The sequence below is a fragment of the Mercenaria mercenaria genome, chromosome 7 (assembly GCF_021730395.1).
Source record: "Mercenaria mercenaria strain notata chromosome 7, MADL_Memer_1, whole genome shotgun sequence".
Lineage (NCBI taxonomy): Eukaryota > Metazoa > Mollusca > Bivalvia > Venerida > Veneridae > Mercenaria > Mercenaria mercenaria.
The window spans coordinates 53,072,535-53,092,610 of record NC_069367.1 but is presented as its reverse complement, the minus strand read 5'-3'; the positions used below and the strand labels follow the sequence as shown (position 1 = coordinate 53,092,610).

At 34.2% G+C, this 20,076-nt stretch overlaps 1 protein-coding gene across 2 annotated transcripts in view; it reads right to left on the bottom strand.

Annotated features, from left to right (window-relative positions):
* LOC123554149 (major facilitator superfamily domain-containing protein 1-like) overlaps window positions 1–18,503 on the bottom strand; it is a 31,662-nt gene extending 13,159 nt beyond the window's left edge. The window contains exons 1-8 of one of the 2 annotated variants that reach the window (XM_053548405.1): window positions 18,089–18,503; window positions 15,287–15,495; window positions 13,048–13,115; window positions 12,762–12,870; window positions 11,976–12,072; window positions 7,678–7,789; window positions 6,878–6,934; window positions 6,429–6,585 (exon numbers count right to left, since the gene is read on the bottom strand). In XM_053548405.1, coding sequence (XP_053404380.1) covers window positions 6,429–6,585; window positions 6,878–6,934; window positions 7,678–7,789; window positions 11,976–12,072; window positions 12,762–12,870; window positions 13,048–13,115; window positions 15,287–15,495; window positions 18,089–18,245 — 966 coding nt within the window. In that variant the 5' untranslated portion in view covers window positions 18,246–18,503. The remainder of the gene's footprint in view (window positions 1–6,428; window positions 6,586–6,877; window positions 6,935–7,677; window positions 7,790–11,975; window positions 12,073–12,761; window positions 12,871–13,047; window positions 13,116–15,286; window positions 15,496–18,088) is intronic. The other variant, XM_053548406.1, reaches the window with a different exon arrangement.
* Window positions 18,504–20,076: the final 1,573 nt, after the last annotated feature.

Sequence of the window (20,076 nt, the reverse complement as noted above, 5' to 3'; positions counted from 1 at the left end):
AAATACTTGAATTGACCGTTGAATGAATGAGTGAATGCTTGTCCGGTCCTGAAGATTTTAAACGACATTTTATATAACTGTTTTATGTATGTAGAAGAACGTACGGTAATCAGCAGTAGAGTATTTCGTTGATGAATCATGGTAAGTGTGACAAGTTTCCGTCTTGTACAGATAAAATAAAAAAAAGACAATTTGGGCAGACAGAGGGCTCGAACACTCAACCCTGAGTTTACTGGCAAAACGCTTTGTCCGCACAGCTATATCTGCACATGATATATGACGGTATATAATTGGCTTTTCAATAGTTATATCGTTGTTTGGGTTCGGACACCGAAAATTAATTTACAGAAACATACGGAATATTCATGAGTGCCAGGTCAATACTATGCCCCAACGATAACTTGATATTTACAAACATGACTATAAATAGATTAAAATGGAACATAGGGAATTCAACATTTTTCTAACATGTTACAGTCTAAATATTTCTAGATTTTGTACCAATTGGAAATTAGCTCAGTGGTAAAGCATACAGTCCATGTTAAACAGATCTTTTGCCGTGTGGGTTCGAAACTCAGCATCGATTTTTATTTCTATAAACATGTAGATTGCTTCATAAACTATGACACAACAGAGAAGTATCTTAAGCCGATATGGCAGATCAGAAAAGTTTAGCATTATATTAAAGATGATGTTGACTAAATGCATGCATTTAAGCCATGCAAATAATAAACATACTGTTGTGTTATATAAAGGCATACATACAGATACTAATAAACTTTCATAATGTGGTAGTTGAGTCCAATAAGTCCAGAGGTGTTCAAAGATAAACCATCATGAAATTATCTTGGAGCTATATTGCAAAGCAATTATTAGTTACTTGTTTTGGAAAATTAACAGCGTCGATTGTATTGAGGTCATTTGTCACATTATCAAAGTTTATTAATACAAATCATCAAAGAAAGAAACAAAAATACGGAAGTAAAAATGAAAACGAAAAAAAACAAAAAAACACAAAAAGACAAAAATTGAAAAAAAAAAAAATCACGAAGATTCGAACCCACAAAATGATTTGCTTATGTTCAATTGTTATCTGCGTTTTACCCGACTGAGCTATGTTTCCATGTAATCATAGTATATTTAAGATGAAAGAAATACTAATATTTACTTAGAAGGTAATGTGTAAGCATTATGGGTTGGTATTTCATCGGTTATCATGAAATAGAATCGTCCTTGCGTTTCGGCGGAAACCTTGTTATCGTTGGGGATTAGTACTTACGGACAATATATTATAAATACTCAAACAGATTTTCTGAAAATCTATAAATAGAACAGTTTTACTTTATGCTAAAATTAGTTAACCACAGGACCAATGAAAAATCAGTACTACCTTGTAATGAGGATGTGGAAATTTGCTGGAATCCCAAAATGTGTACAGTAACTAATAAATGGGGATCCAGAAACTGAATAAAAAAAATAGGACAATTCTAAAAATAAATTCCACTGACTAAGATTAGTAACAAAGTACTGGCTTGTTGAATACACAGGCAATCGGCGTGTGACTTTGACCCCTTATGAATGATGGACCCCCCACCCTGTTCTCTACACCCCAGATCCCCAACATAATAACAGAAAAACACATTTCCAAAAAAAAAAAAAAAAAAAATGCTATATATAAAAAAATAAAGGTATGGTACTTTACGGCAAAACATTAAGGAAAAAATGGAATGGCCTCAGTAACGATCTCACTGCGTACACAATTTTCGGTCGATTTTTGAAAATCTGGTCTTAATCAACGCATAAAGCATAAATCTTAACGGTAAACATGCACTTTGGTCACAAGGCTGCATCATTTTGATGCAGCGAGACGCTATTCTTTGACAAAATCATCTGGTACACGATGTGACCTAACCCGTATATTTCTCGGGCCAATAGACAAGTCAATGGCAGCCACCTATTCCCTTCGATATTTCCAAGCACAATCGTGGCCAGCCTTTAGAAACATAAATAATTAGTCGCTTACCTATAATTACTTCGTCCAGTTTCCGTCAATAACGATGCATCCAGCGTTGGGAAATTTCTCTCAAAACATCAGCTGCCATGTTTATACGGCGACCCGGAACTGGTTTTTACTACGTAGCCTTTTTGCCATTGGTCGATTCTGGAGGTGTGTTCTCCACGTGAGCTGGTTTAAACATGGCAGCTGATGTTTTGAGAGAAATACAGCGTTGGGAAATTGACTGGATGCATCGTTAATGACGGAAACTGGACGAAGTAATTATAGGTAAGCGACTAATTATTTCTGTTTCTAAAGGCTTGCCACGATTGTGCTTGGAAATAACGAAGGGAATAGGTGGCTGCCATTGACTTGTCTATTGGCCCGAGAAATATACGGGTTAGGTCACATCGTGCACGAGATGATTTTGTCAAAGAATAGCGTCTCGCTGCATCAAAATGATGCAGCCTTGTGACCAAAGTGCATGTTTACCGTTAAGATTTATGCTTTATGCGTTGATTAAGACCAGATTTTCAAAAATCGACCGAAAATTGTGTACGCAGTGAGATCGTTACTGAGGTCATTCCATTTTTTCCTTAATGTTTTGCCGTAAAGTACCATACCTTTATTTTTTTTATATATAGCATTTTTTTTTTTTTGGAAATGTGTTTTTCTGTTATTTTGTTGGGGATCTGGGTTGTAGAGAACAGGGTGGGGGGTCCATCATTCATAAGGAGTCAAAGTCACACGCCGATTGCCTGTGGTTGAATATACCTTTTAATTGTTAAATATATTGTTTTTTAAAGAAATTTTTATTTTGATGGCAGTTTCAATAGATTTAAGAGATAAAATTTAGTTTGAAAAGAGATAGATAGAAGATACATCCAAAGAACTACAAAATACATTATAGCTATTTGATACAACATGCAGAATCCTTCACCAATTATAGTTTAATTCTGTTAAAATCCCCTTTACCAAGTTAATGAGACTTGTGAATTTTCTTTCTATCTTTTACAATAGCACATCATCTTTGCTGATAGTGATTCTTTTTTTTTTTCATTTGTACTTTATTGAAATCACTCAAAAATCCTAACTGATTACTGAAATACTTAACAGTTGTAAAGTTTCAACCTCCAATTTTGAAAAAATTTGATTGATTTAAATACACATTAATTTTACATTCACTCTAAACCTGTATGATATAATGAACACAATTCTCTCAGATCACTAGCTGTTTACTGGAGGAATCACCGTGTAAAAGTCAAATCAAAATAACTTAGACCAGTCTGTAAATACTGTCTCTTCTGTCAATGGTAAACCTGTTTCAAAACTTTTCCATACACTAAAAGTTTTCATTTTACTAGTATAATCTTTCTATGTATGTTGTTTCGTCAGAATCACCGGATTTTTTCTGTATCCTAAACTCATGTTGTCGACCTCTGTAATTGACTTTGTCAACACTAACATTATTCATAAAATTTCTTCACTTGACAAATTAATCACCACATATGTATAAACATCAACATATGTGTGAAGTCTGGAGTACATCTGACATTGTACTTATAATATAAAATTCTGGTTCACGTATTTTTTAAAGAGTATCCTGCACAAAGCTCAGCAAAAATTTTTCTCAGAATTGGTAATTTATAACTTAATGTTACTTCAAATACTTGTCAATCTGACTGCACATCATTTAACGACCACACATTTACAGTTGACACCTCATCACGAACTCTCACTGGGGCTGCATTATTGTACTCGCCCTTACTTGCAACTTTACCAGTTATAAGAAGGAGAAATGTGGTCTGTCCTGCTCTTTATTATTTCCTTAGTATCTGTTCTACCAAGGCATTTCTCAAACTGTACTCTACTCATGTCTGGTTCTGAAAATAGACATAATCATATCTGGTTCTGAAAATTGACAATCAATACAATTCGCATTGTTACAGAATACTAACTTGATTACTAATAATTAAATATTTTAAAATTATGTATACTAGGTCTTTATTAATTCATTCATAAATCATCATGATAAAACATATTAAAGCACACTGGTCCATTACTCCAGAAAAGATAAAAGAACCTTAAGGCCTCAACAGATATTAAGTTCTAGTTGTACAACACTAATTATCTCAAAGATGTACAATTTTAAAATTGTACATCTTTCACATTCAGACAGTATTCCACTCCCATTTAAATAACAGAGCTTTACCTAGTAAACATAGTGCATTAGGTACTGAAAAGAATTTAACCATTCTTAATAAAAAATAATATCCCATGAATTTGATTCTGCATGACACAAATGAGCCACGCCATGAGAAAACCAACATAGTGGCTTTGCGACCAGCATGGATCAAGACCAGCCTGTACATCCACGCAGTCTGATCAGGATCAATGATGTTTGCTTTCAAAGTCTATTGCAATTAGTGAAACCGTTTCATAGCGAACAGCATGGACAAGACTGCGCAGATGCTGGTCGGAAAGGCAATATGTTGGTTTTCTCATGACGCGGCTCAAATCATACAAAATAGAACATGTCCTAATCTGTAGGTCAAGAAAGATTTACGAAATCAAGGAATAGCATCGTACACACGATAACATTTGGCTGTACATCTTAAATTTAATTGGTATTGTACAACAAAAACCTACCGTCTGTTGAGGGCTTTAGAATGAACTAAAATAATTAATAAACAATTACAGTACAGTACGATCTACTATCAAATGACAATACAATATATTTTACATGACTCACCAGACTTTTGGAATCTGTAAACCATAAATGAACAGGAACAATGCCACACCACTCATGACAACTTCCGCATTCATTCTGGTGCTGCGCTATTTTGTGTTGATGACATATGTATTTCCATGTTTTTTTCCAGTATTTATTTTGGAAATTTTATGGAAAATGTAGACAAGCTTACTGTCGCCGAGTGGCTGCTTTTAAATTTCTGACTTTTGTAAGCTGCCTTGATAAGTGGTCCCATTCAATAAGTCCTTCCTTCCTGGCATTCTGGAAACTGGATAAAGTCCTCATGGATCACTAGTGTAGGAATTCCGAATGCCACACAAACTGTCCTTTTTTTACGAACCATATTTACATCTATAGAAATACTTCACAGTCTGTTCCGGTACTCTTGACAGCTAACAGTTACTGCCTTAAGCTGATGGCAAACGTAAAACAAATGACAGACGTAGTGAGACGAAGATTCGTCAACTTTTTAGCCAAAAAGCTGCATCAAGACGACACTTCCGCATTGCGCCAAAACAAACGACCGCTTTACGAAACCGGGGAATGTCGTTAAAAATCCCGCGATAAACTTAGATTTAAAGCCTCAACGAATAATTTCCTTCTACCTTTTCCACTAAGACACCGATTATTGAAGATTCTCTTGGAAAGCAAGCAAGAAATAAGTAAAATTCAACACAGTTAAATTTTTCGACTTTACGTAAACCGAGATCATTCGCGCATGCGCACAAAATGTATCGAACTACCTTAATATGATTATTTATAATGAAAAGAATGTTTTGCATATCGTGGCGATATAAATAGTCTAGCTCCTATAAATCATAGAACATGCATCGTGTTAATATCGGTATTTAATGATTAATACCAATACCAATAATAATTAATAAGAATAAGAATCTTTTTCATATTCCCCCCCAAAAAAAATATTTTTTTATGAAAAGTCACCTGTACACCAACAGATCAATTAACTTTTCCCTATTAGATTAAAATGTTTTGCACTTTATAAGCTTATCTTTTATAGCTAATATACAAAATAAAAACATACAGATAAATGTTTCTCATTCTTACTTAGGTAACATTTGTGATTGTGAGTTGGTATACAAAAAGTTGTCACCTGCTTGAGATTATGTTTTGAAAATCAATTCAAAGTGATAATACACGTAAGTTTTGACACTAAATGTCCGGCTTTCAGAGGATATTTTATGTATAATATTCCTTTGTGGCCATGAAAAACCGTCCGGTTTTCAGAATTCAGAGTTTCTGGTATTCAGAGTGATTTTTTAATTGAACAAATTGAGAAAAACTTGGGACTTTGAAAATCATCCGATTTTCAGTGGATTCCGGTTTTTGGAGGATCCATTTTTCGGAGTTTTTACTGAATTACGTCATAACGTCAAACGGCACAGTGGCGCGCTGGAAAAGAAACCAACAGAAAACATGCAAATATTTGATGGATGTCGTAAAGGAGTACTTAAAAATCTTTGGTATCCTGTTGGAATCGGAATAATATATCTAAAACATTGATTTGCTCTTTAATAAAATCATTGTGTGTCGTTCAGATACGTTTTATTATATCAATCGGGATGCGCCCTCGTGATATAATTCCTTCTCATCGGAACTCCAAACGATGATTTTATTCAACGAAGAATCACAAAATGATATATAATTTTTAAAATGGCTTACAGTAGCAATATATGGCTCTATGAAAGTAAAAGCCAGGATGAAATGGCTTCCAGTAGATAGAATAATGCCAGCAAACATCCAGAAAAGACTCCGTCCTAGTTTATCTATCAATAAACCAAATACTGGAGTTGTAATCGCAGCCATTAAATACACCATACTGCAAAAAAGAAAGTTTTCAAATTTCGATTAATTTCAAGAGCAATTGCAATGAATAAATGTTTGGCGGAAAGCAATACAAGGTCACCGTTACAATGTTACTAATATTTAGACTGAGAATTATCAAATGCTTCAGAAAAAGAACTGAAAGAGTGAAACTTGTACTGAAAGAAAACTTTTCCGTTTGCTTTCAAATCAACCGGAATATATTAAATAATTTCAGTGTAAACAGTCTAGGGCGACAATGGTTGACTATTCATAATATATCAAATACGTGTCATTTAAAATCATACCTGTTTACATTATCCGCTACCTGAGGTTCCCGATCATATTTCATTTCATAAAATACTCTGAAAATTAAATTAATCATATCTGTACTGTAGTGTTTCAATTTCAAAAATCTGAATCATGTCAAAATTGACATGTAAACAACTTGTGTTACAATCGCAATTGACATGATATGAAAACGATATGAAAACATTCATGTGCAGTATATTGTCCACACGTTATTTTAAAGGTTTTCCTCCACCACTTAAATTTAGAAAGCTGCTGTTAAATCTGTATTATAATATTTTGTCAGTGTGAGGTTTAACCCACCAAAATCAAATGAAGCATTCGTTTCGTCAAAACTACCTTTTATTTAAAGAGCTGTAACAATGCCAGTGCAAAACAATGGAACAATATTTAATGCGAGAAATGCAAAGTGTAATAGTAATATGCATCCAGTGTAGTTACAGCGTATGGTCCTTTGAGATCAAAGAGTCCATTTTTCTGTATAAACATGCATGTTCCGCTTCAGGCCTTGTTAAAGTGCGTTCAGGGGTTTGCACATTTCACTACTTGTCATGAACAGACTTTTAATTCTAAACTATAACAACGGACGTTGTAACAATGAAATAATACCATAGGCTTGTGAAACGAAAATTAAAACATCCCGTACTACTACTATAATAATCTGTAATTGGTTGTAACTGATGGGAATATCCAGCTCTCCAGTAACTAGTGTTGGTGAATATGACCGATTTTGTCGTGCTGATGAAACTTTAGCACCAGTGTGCATTAACTAGACTAAGTGCATTGTGTAATAGCTTACTGTCCGAGCCCTACAAATGGAAACAGCGCTGAGTAGTAGCATGCTGTCGTCATTGATATCAGCCAAAATGTTGCAGGAAAGTCTTTAATATCAGAAACTCGTACTACGACATCTGAAACATATCAAATAGGAAGACCAATAAAATTGTTTATCAAATAGTAGGACCAATTTATTTTATGTTACAAGTGTCTAAATTTTACTATCGTAATTCTGGTGTGGTTTTAAAATTCAGTAGTAATTTAAAGACACTTCTGCGAGAAGGTATTTCAAAACCCGTTTTTTATGGGGATGTGGTATACAAACATAGTAAGATCTTGGGTCATGGAAATTTTCCAACTGTATTTGGTTAAATTATAAAACGTTTTACTAAAAGAGGTTAACGACCCAACTGTTTTGAGACATACCGCATGTTTAGTGTTCAACCCGTTTACAGTTGGACACTACGCTTCCCTCTTTGATTGTGTCTAACGGAAGAGAGGGAGAACTCTATGATAAGCAGTTTTTAAATCCCACCAGGACTGAACTGTTTTGATTTATGTCTTCTGGCCCTTAAGGGTGTTTCTCTTGTTGCTCTGTCTTCTGCAAAGGCACTGAGCACATATGTTTTTGGTTCTTAAGTTTTGCTTTCTATATATTTATACACGAGCATTTTTGTGTTTTACATGCCATGCCTTTTTGTTTCCATTACGTGTGTTAGAGATTCACCTGGAGGGGATTACTTTTATTTACACTGTCCCGTGTCTTTGGAATATGGTGGGGGTAAGAGTGCACCATAAATCGATTTAAGCTCCCCAGTGGTGTTTTTGTCACTGACCGTTCTAAGGCGGTGCCCCACTGTGTTCTTTTGTTTGTTCGTTTTGTCCTCGTTTGTTGGCTTTGTGTGCGCGTGTGTGTGTTTGTGGTGTGCACGTCTGCGTGCTGTGGATTTCGTTTAGGGGAGGCTGCGTTTTTGGCACGTGGCATTCCCTGTTTAATATTTGTCTTTGTTTTTTATTATAAATTCCGTCCTCAGCTTTCAGCAATAAGTCCTTTTATTAAGACAGGATATAGCACACTTAAACCTATCTTTGATAAAATTCATACCATCTTTTACATGTTCCTTTTCGAAGACGACGTCAGTCATGTTTTCAGCTCTTCGATCTAAAACAGACGCAACAACAGCGGAAAGAAACGACAGGAACATAACAACCACACCTGAAATATGTACATTTTCTTTAAAATAGCAAAGAGGCGTTAAACAGTTGTATTGTGACTGTCATAAAAATGATTATAATGATCAAACCAAACGATACAACTGTAGAGACACATAACACATGAAACAAACAGTATTGTATGCATTAAAATTAGTCCAACTCGTAACGTAATTTATCAATTTCATTAATATCAGTTTTACATCCAACACAGCCACGTCTGAAAACTGGGGTTATCATGTAAGAAACAAGTAAAAACCCTTTGATTTGCTTAACATGTGTCTAGATAAGTGCTTTTAGCTTATTCCGCATAAAATTTGTAGGAAAAACAAACAGCTATAAAATATATGCATGAATATACGGTACGGCAATTAGCACAGTCGGACTCGATTTGTCCACAAAAAGTTATACGGGACGTTCGTAAAAGAACAGACAAATAGAAATCATAAGTTATGGAGCTAGATCTCTACATAAAAGTAGTTTTTATAATTTCTGGCAGTAAATAATAGTTCCTTATAAAATAAAACTGCAACAACGGTGATGTACTTTGAATTTGCCTGACACGTTGTTCTTACCAATAACTGCTATCAGACACAGATACGTATGAATGAAATGCGGCTACAGTGACATATAAGGACGTGACGTCATCAATGTTGAAAAACAAACAAATGATGTGTGTCAGTGAGTGACTTTTTCAGAATACTACGAAATGCTTATGACATTACACATCATGTGTTGCACAAAACCATGTGGAGAAAATTTGCTTTCGTTTTCGTCATTAAATCCTCACTGTGTTAACAATCATGTCTGGAAGGTTGAAGTCCCACGACTACGCCGATTTGTAATAGCCGTTGCTTGTTACTAGGTGGAAGGACCACACCGGGTATTCGGCTACCTACTCGTGTGAGCGATACCGTCCTCGTGTGATTTATTTTCATGTAGGCTGTTTAGGATAGATAAAAACAATGCCACCGTATGACAAATATTTAAGATGTTGAACATTTTATAGACTGACTCGTCCGAGGCAATGCATGTATTCGTACTGGTGAAAATATCAGTCATCAATATTATTGATATGACTATAAAATTTGAAGAAATGTATCGAAATTCATATACTTTTGACATTTTGAGACGCATTTTTCTTTGTTCAATGTTCAGATAACTGAATTTGCCACTCTTGGTAGAACTATACATACTCATCTACAAAACGTACGGATCCTATACCTGCAATTTATTTTTGTTGATAAAATTGTAATTATATGCACCCTGTCGCTCTTTTTGATGATATCTCTGACGATGGATGAAAATAAACAAAGATATACCTACAAGTTTTCACAAAGATACCGCCCTCGTTATGTCAATGAACATTTATAAAACTTCCCCTTACGGTACTCTAAACGAACGCAATGGAAGGTAACAGCTGTGAGGAGCTTGGTAATTTATAAGAACTAGATGATAGAGTACATCATGTGAAACCCGACCGTTAGTAGACCTATATGATAAAACTATTAAATGTAAGATGTAAAGAAGTGAGAGTGGACCGTGTTTGCAGTATTTCACCAATATTAACCCTTCCCTAACACCCAGCCTCCACTCCTACACATTCTATCCTCTCGTCTTCTTCAAGTTCTACTTCTTTTTTTCCTTCAGTCTCTTTCTAAAAACGACAAAACTTGTGGACGGACCGTGCACCTGCGCGTACTGTAAGAGCTGCCTTTTCTTCCCGAAAGGGAATTCGGATCCCCTCTCCTGATCTGCGTATGTATGCGTATAGGGAGAGGCTTTGGCTACATCAATTTGCCTTACATCGTATCGGGTAATATTCGTCCCTGTTTATAGGCGCACCCTCCATTAAGGTAGTGCTCATTACGCGATTTATTTACAAGTGCTGACACTGAAATGAAGCAAGATTGCATTGGTAAATATGCTTGTATGGTGATTTTATCGTAGATGCTGGAGTGTCTCGTAAATCGGGTCTGACTGGAACGAGCACTTGAAATATATAAACTGTACCTACAAAAGTCAGTTTTAGGTGTTATTTCAAGTAGCAAACATTAACAAAAGGGACAGAAAACCTGCCAAAGCAAATTTACAGCTCCAGTAAGGGAGCGTCACAATGTCTATAGGCAATACTTATCTGTAGACACCGCTGCAATGAAATAGTGGAACAGCCGAATTTATATCTTCTCCTTGATGGATTAATACTTTAAACAAGACAAAACAACATTTACTGACAGACTATGCTGCTTCTGAAGTCGCAATTGCCAAGTACATATAAAAATAGGTCTATGTGGATGGATCTTGGAAGCAAATTAGAAGAAATTATGCGAGAAGAAGTTTTCTTCGGACAGGCTGCTTCCAGTAACTGAAGACCCAAGTTTTATCTTTATCTTGGTTGGTCATTGAATGTTATCGCTCAATTTTAGAAAAGGGGTCTGCGTCAATGTAATGTTCATTTCAATAACGAGGACGGTATCCGCTCGACTGACAGAAACAACGAGGATGGTATCATGGTACATGGTCAGAGGTATCCATTTTTCTACACAATGTCTTCGAAAAAACCGCTCTAATTTTACTGCGCTTCCAGATTTTGTGAAACGAAAGCAATGGCTAACACACAGAATACCTGCTTTTCAGTTTCTTAACACAAATTTCCTAATATAATCCTAAATGATACCACTATCTTTGAAAATAGATAGCATTGCCTTAAAATATCTTCATTTTCGCGACATAAAAAAAGTATTTTTTTTACAATTCATATCATATGAGATAGAAATTTGTTATGGATATAGTTAAGGTTTGATATTAAAACTTTTCAAATCTTCAGTAAAATGCGGAATAAACAACTGTTTTAGGTGTGAATATCCAGTACATCTACATGTATATAAATCACACGAGGACGGTATCGCACACATGAGTAAGTAGCCGAATACCCGATGTGAGGACTATTAGCGGAGGTAGCTAGAGTCACAGATTGAGAAATAATTGAAATATGCCAACTAAATGGCTCCATTGCTAGTTTCATTACAACTATTTGCTCAAGTTTAGACAAACTCTCAGGTTGATATTAAAATAAACTTTGAAACACAACATTCAGTCATAGCTTACCTGTAAATAATGTAATACCTAAACATACATGCCCATGGGAACGCTTTCCGAAATAGTCATAAATGGTATCCATCACGTTTATAACAACCACACTGCTCTGCAAAAAGTATTTTCAACATATTATGACATATTATACATTTTGGACATATCTGCGCCGTGGCAAAATACCTCTAAAATTCCTAAAGCATGACAAAATATGCCTTTTCACTGACATTATTTGGCGTTTCAGTACAATTTGGAAGCGCTGTTTGTGCCATATTACGGCCATTAAATGTTTCCCCGTACATAAATAGACAGGACTGTTATATTTTTATCTTTTCAAATTGTTCAGCATATTTATGATGTGTTAATAGTTCTGTTCAGTTTTACAGCTTGAACATTTTGGCTTTGGTGGTCTCAAATACTCTCGCTTTCACTGTTGTTTGATATTATTTCATCACCCTTTAGATATGGTGCCTGCTTTTTATTTTCGTGTTTGACAGATTTTTGTAATACGCAGACTCTTTACCTCCAGATTCTCTCTAAATTCTAGTATTTAGCTCTGCCCATTGTTTTCTCGTTTAGGACTAGTCTGTTGTTTTCACCGGGGACCATACGCCGCTTTTCATGGGATTGCTCTCTATCATTTAAAGTTCCGTGTATATCGCCGTTTGAATACATCCATGTATTGTCTGAATTTAGGTTTGGTACTTGTATCATGTGCAAATACTGAGCCTTCTCAACTAGTGCATGGAACGCGCGGACTATTATATTTGGAAAATGTCAGACAGATAAACATGTACTTACAGTTCTAGCTATGCTGGTTTTCAGACCAAATGCAAAATTTATATTTGATGTCTTAAACCATTTGACAGCCATATTTTGGTTTGCAATCGACATTGGTCCATTTACTAACCTGAAATAAAGAACAACATTGCTTAACAATTTGCAGAAGCCTTGCTTAAACAAACTTTTCCAGTTCGGACAAAAGAATTTTTGTCAAAATTATTGATCATTTGAATATATGTTTTTCCTTTTTAACATTAACCATATTTAAAGGAATACTCCAGTTCTAATTACCTAAGGTGCTTACCCATAAATGGCTCTCGCCACAAACATCATCCAGTAACTGTTCGAAATAGCTCCACCAGAAAACATTGCCTGAAGTAAAATATATCTAAATAATCTTCAAGACCTAACGATTGCAATATGTAGGTTATTGAAAGTTATGTAGAACGGTTTATCACTGCTAAGAAAATCACAAAAAGAAAGTATATTCATTTTTGAAATTTAAACTGAAATGAACTAAATTATCGTATACCGCGAAGCAAGATGTTTTAAGATTGGTGCTTTAAGATTATTCACTGAAAATCGCCTTTCAATACTATGATCACTTTTCATGGATTTTTCTCTCTTTTACAAATTGATTAAGATATTGAACATGATTATCACAGGGAGCAGGGATGCAAAATCTGGCTATAGCAAATTTGAAATCTGATTCTTTAAAACATTTGACGGTGAAATTTTGATTTTATTAACTTGAATTGGTTGCATATATCTTTATTACATAACCATTTCTATTCCCCGTTTACTTACAATGGAACCGGAAACGTCAATATTTTCCATACAGTGACGCCTGAATTTCATATCGGTGCGTGATGTTATTTAATATGTATCGATGCATTAAATCTTTTATTTAGTTCAGTATGGTCAATTTTATTCATTCAGTTGAACAAATTCATAATATCTACATTTTTACGTGTAGATACGTATGTAATAGAAATGTTATTATCTATGCATCGGGAAATATGCACTCGTTCTTAAGTGGAGGAATATTGCGCAATATTTCCGCTGCAGAACTCGTGCATATTTCCCGATACAAAGCTAATAACCTATAGTTATTCGACATTTTCATAAAAGTTTATTTTAGATAGCACTCCTGTTAGATGTTACATTTGTTCTAACGACCACCGCCAAGGGAGAGTTTATGTGCTTTATTAAATCCGAAAAGAGCAAATTTGGTTGATTTTTACATATCACACAATGAGGTATCTATAATATTCCTTGCATCGCGTATTCACATTTAGCAGATTTTGGAAACTAAGGGATTTCAGTTGAAAAATTGGCTGGACGAAAATGAATATGACTTAATGTTTCTTTAAATATTTTTTTCCATATTTATGTTTTTTTTCAGGATCTAATTGCTAATAATGGATCTAATACCTTAATGTAGAAAAGTAACATCTGCGCCAATGAGTCACTAGATCTTAGAAGAAAAAGCCAAAATGTAACGTACATTGTACATTAATGAAATTTGGTCTGCATGTACTCTGAAAAATATATTTTTCGAAAACGCATAATGATTTTACACAGATCGTCACCCAGAGTATTCGCTTTTATTACGCCATATTTGAGTCGTAGATAATTCAGGCATGATGTATCTAAAATTTATATGCGTTCTTCAACGTACATTCAGACCCAGCATTAATGTGATTTCACTCTTTGCGTCACTTTTTTGTCGCAGTTCTAGACTTGGAGCTGCCTAAAATACAGATTTTGACTGAATTTCGCAGATATATGTATATATGTTTTGTGTGTGTGTTTAAAATCTACCTGTTAATAGAAAAACCGAAATAAATCCAAACTATAAAACAAAATCGCTCTCTGAAAATTTGGCGTTTGGTTTACATTTGTTGCACATTAATTATTTGCAAAGAGCACAGTAAAGTATAAAATTGATTTCCTGAAAGGAGTTAAATGCCTTACATATTTCTGAAAAGATTAACAAATTAACAACGGAAACAAGTCAAAGCTAGTAGAGTAAAATGTACGAAACGTGTTTAAACGATACATACAATCAATTTCTACGTGAAACGATCGAACAAGTATCAATATTCAAATTCTTTGTTTAAATATAAAAGTGTTGTATTTTTCGCATTTCAACAGACTAAATAAAATCGATTCTGATTTATCCGGTTGCATTCTATGTGTACAAAAGATCGTACTATAATATGGACACAGGTCTGGTTTGATTTGTTGGGTTTAACACAATACACCGACACAGTTATAGGTCACACGGTAATTTTCCAGCTTTCAATTGTTGAGGAAGACCCAAGGAGCAACCCTGTGTATTATTTCATCACGGGCGGGCACCTGGGTAGAACACCGACTTTCCGTAAGCCAGCTGGATGGCTTCCTTACAAGAAGAATTAAATGCCCAAAACGATGCTTGAAGCCGCATCGGTGAAATAAAAGTGATTCAAAATCATTGATCTTAACCATTCGGCCACGGAGGCTTCTTGGATAAAGGAAATATATAAAGACTGTCTTACATGAGCACACGTGGTCAAACCCGAAAACAACGTCATGCCAACTCTGTTTCCAAATATTCTGTCAATCAAAAAGCCACCAAATATACCCGATACTATACTGGCCCATTGTATGTTTGAAAAAAAAGTCATGAACTTTGTCTCTGATATATTCAGATCCCGCAGAAAATGATTTTGTAGCGCAGCTGGACTATCCGCGCAGAAATAATCTCCTGAAATAAATTTAATTTAATTAAACGACTATTATAATTTAAGACCGATTTCAACTATTATACTATTATTCTCCGGAGAATTTGTGATGTGTTTTTGTGTGTGAGTGCAATGTATGTGGTAAATGGGTAAATCACAATTTTTTTCCTTTCGATTCGCAAAATTTCATTTTTTATTTTAAATGTAAGACCTGGCGTATAATAATGGCACCAGATTTAAAAACACAAACGAGAAAAATAAGTTCCACTAGAAGAAAAGAAGCAGGAAAGAAATCAAAGAGCATCACATGGAAAATTCCTTTCGTTTACAGTCTGATGAATGCGCGAGAAAGAAATAGTATTGACAAGCGTGTTTTTCCGTTAACTCTAAAACATGCATTTTTCAAGCACATATTGATGGCTTACCAATTTTATTTTAAATGTAAGCATATCTAAATATTGTGTTTAGTGTGTTGTAATAATAACCGTTTGCGCAAATATTACGCGCAAATAACGAATCTGCGCGTTTTGTAAATCGCTCAGCGCAAATAACCAATTTCCTTTTAAACCGTAAGTTTCACGCCCCTAGGCGGGATAAAATGATGTCTGTTTTGTTTCATTCAACATTTAACTTGAAAAGTATCATATAGTGCCCGCATTCCTAATTAGACATTTATCAGTACAATATGGTCTTGATAACATCTGAGCTAAGTTTGAAACTCAGTCATTTCGGATTTACAACTACGTATGTCTGAATTTAAGAACAACCTTGTGTATACAATACATTTCATTCCATATACCGAAACTTATGCATATGGGTCAAGATCAGTCAATATATAGGTCACTAAATAAAACAATACAAATCCTGCTCACATTACAAAGGCAATGGTTTTTTTTTCGCCAGCATTCATGAAACGCCATCAAACTGTCTTTTTGCCTAGGGTCTACCACAAAGACACAAGTATCGTTAAATCATCTCCTGTTCTATCAGTACTACGTACACTGTTTTGTTTGGCGCGGAGTTTCCTTTTGCTGCATCTTGCAGCAACGTGTGTACTTGTATCTAATGCAGACAGTTGATATCTTAGCATATTGTATTCTTTCAGTTTTTTCCCACCTAATGTAAAATAGGTTATTCCTGATATTTTTTGAAGGTTCTATTCTTAGATTTTTGCGTGGTGAACATAAAACGATTTTGAACTTCATATATATTTTAACGCGACTGCTTTTCAGGTAATTGTGCACGTAAGCTCATATTGAATTGCAAAGTAGAATTTAGTAAACAATACTGTTTTTCAAAGAAGGAAACTCAGTCAATATAAAGGATAGGGTCTTGTGTAGTATTTTTTTCTTGTCAGACCAATTTGAAAATATTGGTCCTTTAGTCAATTTTCACAATCGGCGTCTATAGGAAAATAGCACTTTTGATGCCATTTTCTTTAGAAAAATTCCACAGTGTACATTTCAATGAATCATTTTTTTTGTAGACGTAGATTTACATATTTTCAATCAAAGAAACCAAATAGAATGCATAGGTCTGTATCCCATAGGTCTGTATCCCCTAGTTTTCAAAATTCGCAATAAATCAATTTGAGTTCTTATATTTCTGCTAAGTTTATGTTATTTTTTTTATATCTTGCACCTATCTATTGTCAGAACTAACCGTAGGGAAGACTTTTAGCGATGACTTTTTAACACTTAATACACAGGACATAAAAGTTTTCCAACAACATTTATGCTTCTGTTATAACGAATACCAGTCATTATTCTATGTTTTCCGGATAAACGACATTACCCCATCATTTCCTGTTAATCAAATGTGCAGAACTATTTTAAACAATCTGGTCAACATGTTTTCTTTCAAACGTTTAAATCGTATAAATATTTGTTCTTGATTTTGTTGAACAGAAAGCATGAAATTTGTAATGGAAAACATCCCAAACAAATGGAATTATTGGAATGATTTACTATTTCTTGACATTTTAAATTAGATTTGGTTAAATATTTTATGTGCTTCAAACAGAAGTCAATGTATACTGAACACTATGGCGCATTGAGTGGGTGCCTTTATGTGTACGTGTTTGTCATGAAAAGGGCGCTATATAAATCTGGTGTAACATTATAATGATCTTATAAGACTTTATTATGATCTTATAAGACTACCCGTGTAAGGCAAAAGCCGAGGGACAGCTGGATTGGAAAACCGAGCGCTAGCGAAGTTTTTTATCCATGCTGTCTCGAGGGTTGGGAAAACACATGCCTTACTCAATCAGACATATTAGACCATATTTCTTGTCTACCGTGAATAACATTGTTAAATATTTCAAAGATATTGTAAATAAAAAAAGAAACTCATACAATACGACGCCATTATACAATGTATGACGTCAATAAACACATTAATGTTACATTTCCCCTTGGGAAAAAACAAGGTGATCTGCTATCCTGGTAAACATATCTTTCTCTGCTAGGTAGATAAGAAAGTAATATACAATATACTCTGCAGTAAAGCGTACACTACAGTTAGAATAATCGTTAGATTAACTTCAGATCGTTTTTCTGTCTAAATATTTCGTGCTAAAGTTCATGATATGATTTATCATAAATATATACGTACCTACCCCAACAATACATATAAATACAAGAATTATGTATCGATGAAGTGCTGTCCTAGGATCACAAGGCGAGCATTGTTTAGTTGATAAATTCTCACTGGTAGAACTACTGCTTTCAGTTTCATTCAGCAAGGCTTGTGTGTCTGTCTCATCGTCCATGATTTCGCGCGTATGTTTTGTCCTACATTGGTATTTTCTTTTGTTTTCTATAATCCAACATACTTGCAATAAGTTTTAAATTTTTTACAGAAATTAGCATTTCATCCTCAAATGTACAATAAGTTGTGTAGCTAGGGTAGTTTAAGCGACGACAAATATATATCACTTCTATATTTGAGTTGAAAGTGTTTTTGATGATAAACTGAGTGATATATTGTACATGAGTGATTTAATTGCTTATCGACTTGTAGTTCATATTCAAGGTCATAACAATCATATCAATACACGTATCTCATTTCAATCTACCCGTATTAAGCCAATTAAATCATTCATATATTGTAAACAGACATACCTTGAAATTTCTGTCATACATGTTTATAATTGTAGTAACGACTGACTTGTAACTATAGAGAAAATCAGATAAAAATGATATTTCACAACCATTGTTGGCAGCCCTTTATCTTTTTAGCAACATCATGATGCTTGTTAATTTTAACCTTACGTTTGGGTTTGATGTTTAATAATAAAGTTAATAATGCGCGAGGGAAGACATGCAGTTCACGAGCAAAACCCCCGATATATTTTCTCAGTACCCAAAGCTTAGTTTACCGCATTGTTTAAATGTTTTAGCGAATACGATATGGAACAAAAATGGCAAAGATGTTCCCGTTTGTGACGAAAGCACAAGAGTTTGCATTAAATTACTTTTAATTAAGGGATCCCAAATCCTACAACAGGAGGAGATACACTCTGTCTGCTCTGGAACCTCCTTTTAAATCAATTTAGAAACGGGAGGTAAAAATGTCTTGAAAAAAGTTTTTCCTTTAAAATGGAATTTATCTATATAGTAATGTTTCATATTATCTAATCATTGATAACATATTACTGACACAGAGCGACAACTAGTTGGTATTGACAAATATACAAACTTTACCCCAAAATACTTCTATTTCCCAAGATACACACTAAAAAGGGACGTAATCAGATATTTACTGTATGTAGAATTTCAAAACCGAGTGCGAAAATAGGTTTCTTATGAAAAAAGCATTAAAGTTTGTATTTAATTTTTATAAAGTATACTGAATCAGGGAAGGATTACATATACGATTTGTTTGCTTGAATCAACCAAAAAAAGAGGTCCAAAGGGGAACTACGTTTTATTTATTTCAATCAAATATATCTAGAACTATTTCCAAAAAGTAAATTCAGGACCTTGATCAAATATAACCATTGACACAAAAGTTATTCAATTACATTTTATAGACATTTAAAATACACGACTCAGAAAAAATGATATGAGGTCCTTAAAGGGGCAATTGTTTAAAAAAATTCAATCTCATTCTAATGGCAAATTGATTTATTTCAATCGTTAAAATATATATATTTACATGAATAGTCCGCTTCACATTTTTTTAATATTCAGTTTTCAATCCTGTACTAGTTTCATTCTAACATCCATTTGAAAATAGTAACGCTGTATTTGGTTTAAATATGAACTGTTATACATGTAATAATGAGGGCTATATATTTATATTAAAAAGAGAAGCTCCTCAACGGATATTTTTGAATGTTTTTGTAGGGAACACCAAAATTAACTCCCTTAATCTGTTACATTACAGTATATGACATAATCATTTTTTTAATGAAATGACTTATCCAAAGACACATTTTTCGACTTTCCCTGCATACATGACTCTGTTATTGCATTGGCATTTAATCCGTTCTATGAAGTGTACACCATAATGGAACTCAAGTGTTATTACTGGTTAAATCCAGATTCAACTGGATTTATTAAGCAATGTAAGGTTCACAATTAAGGTATACAGGCATT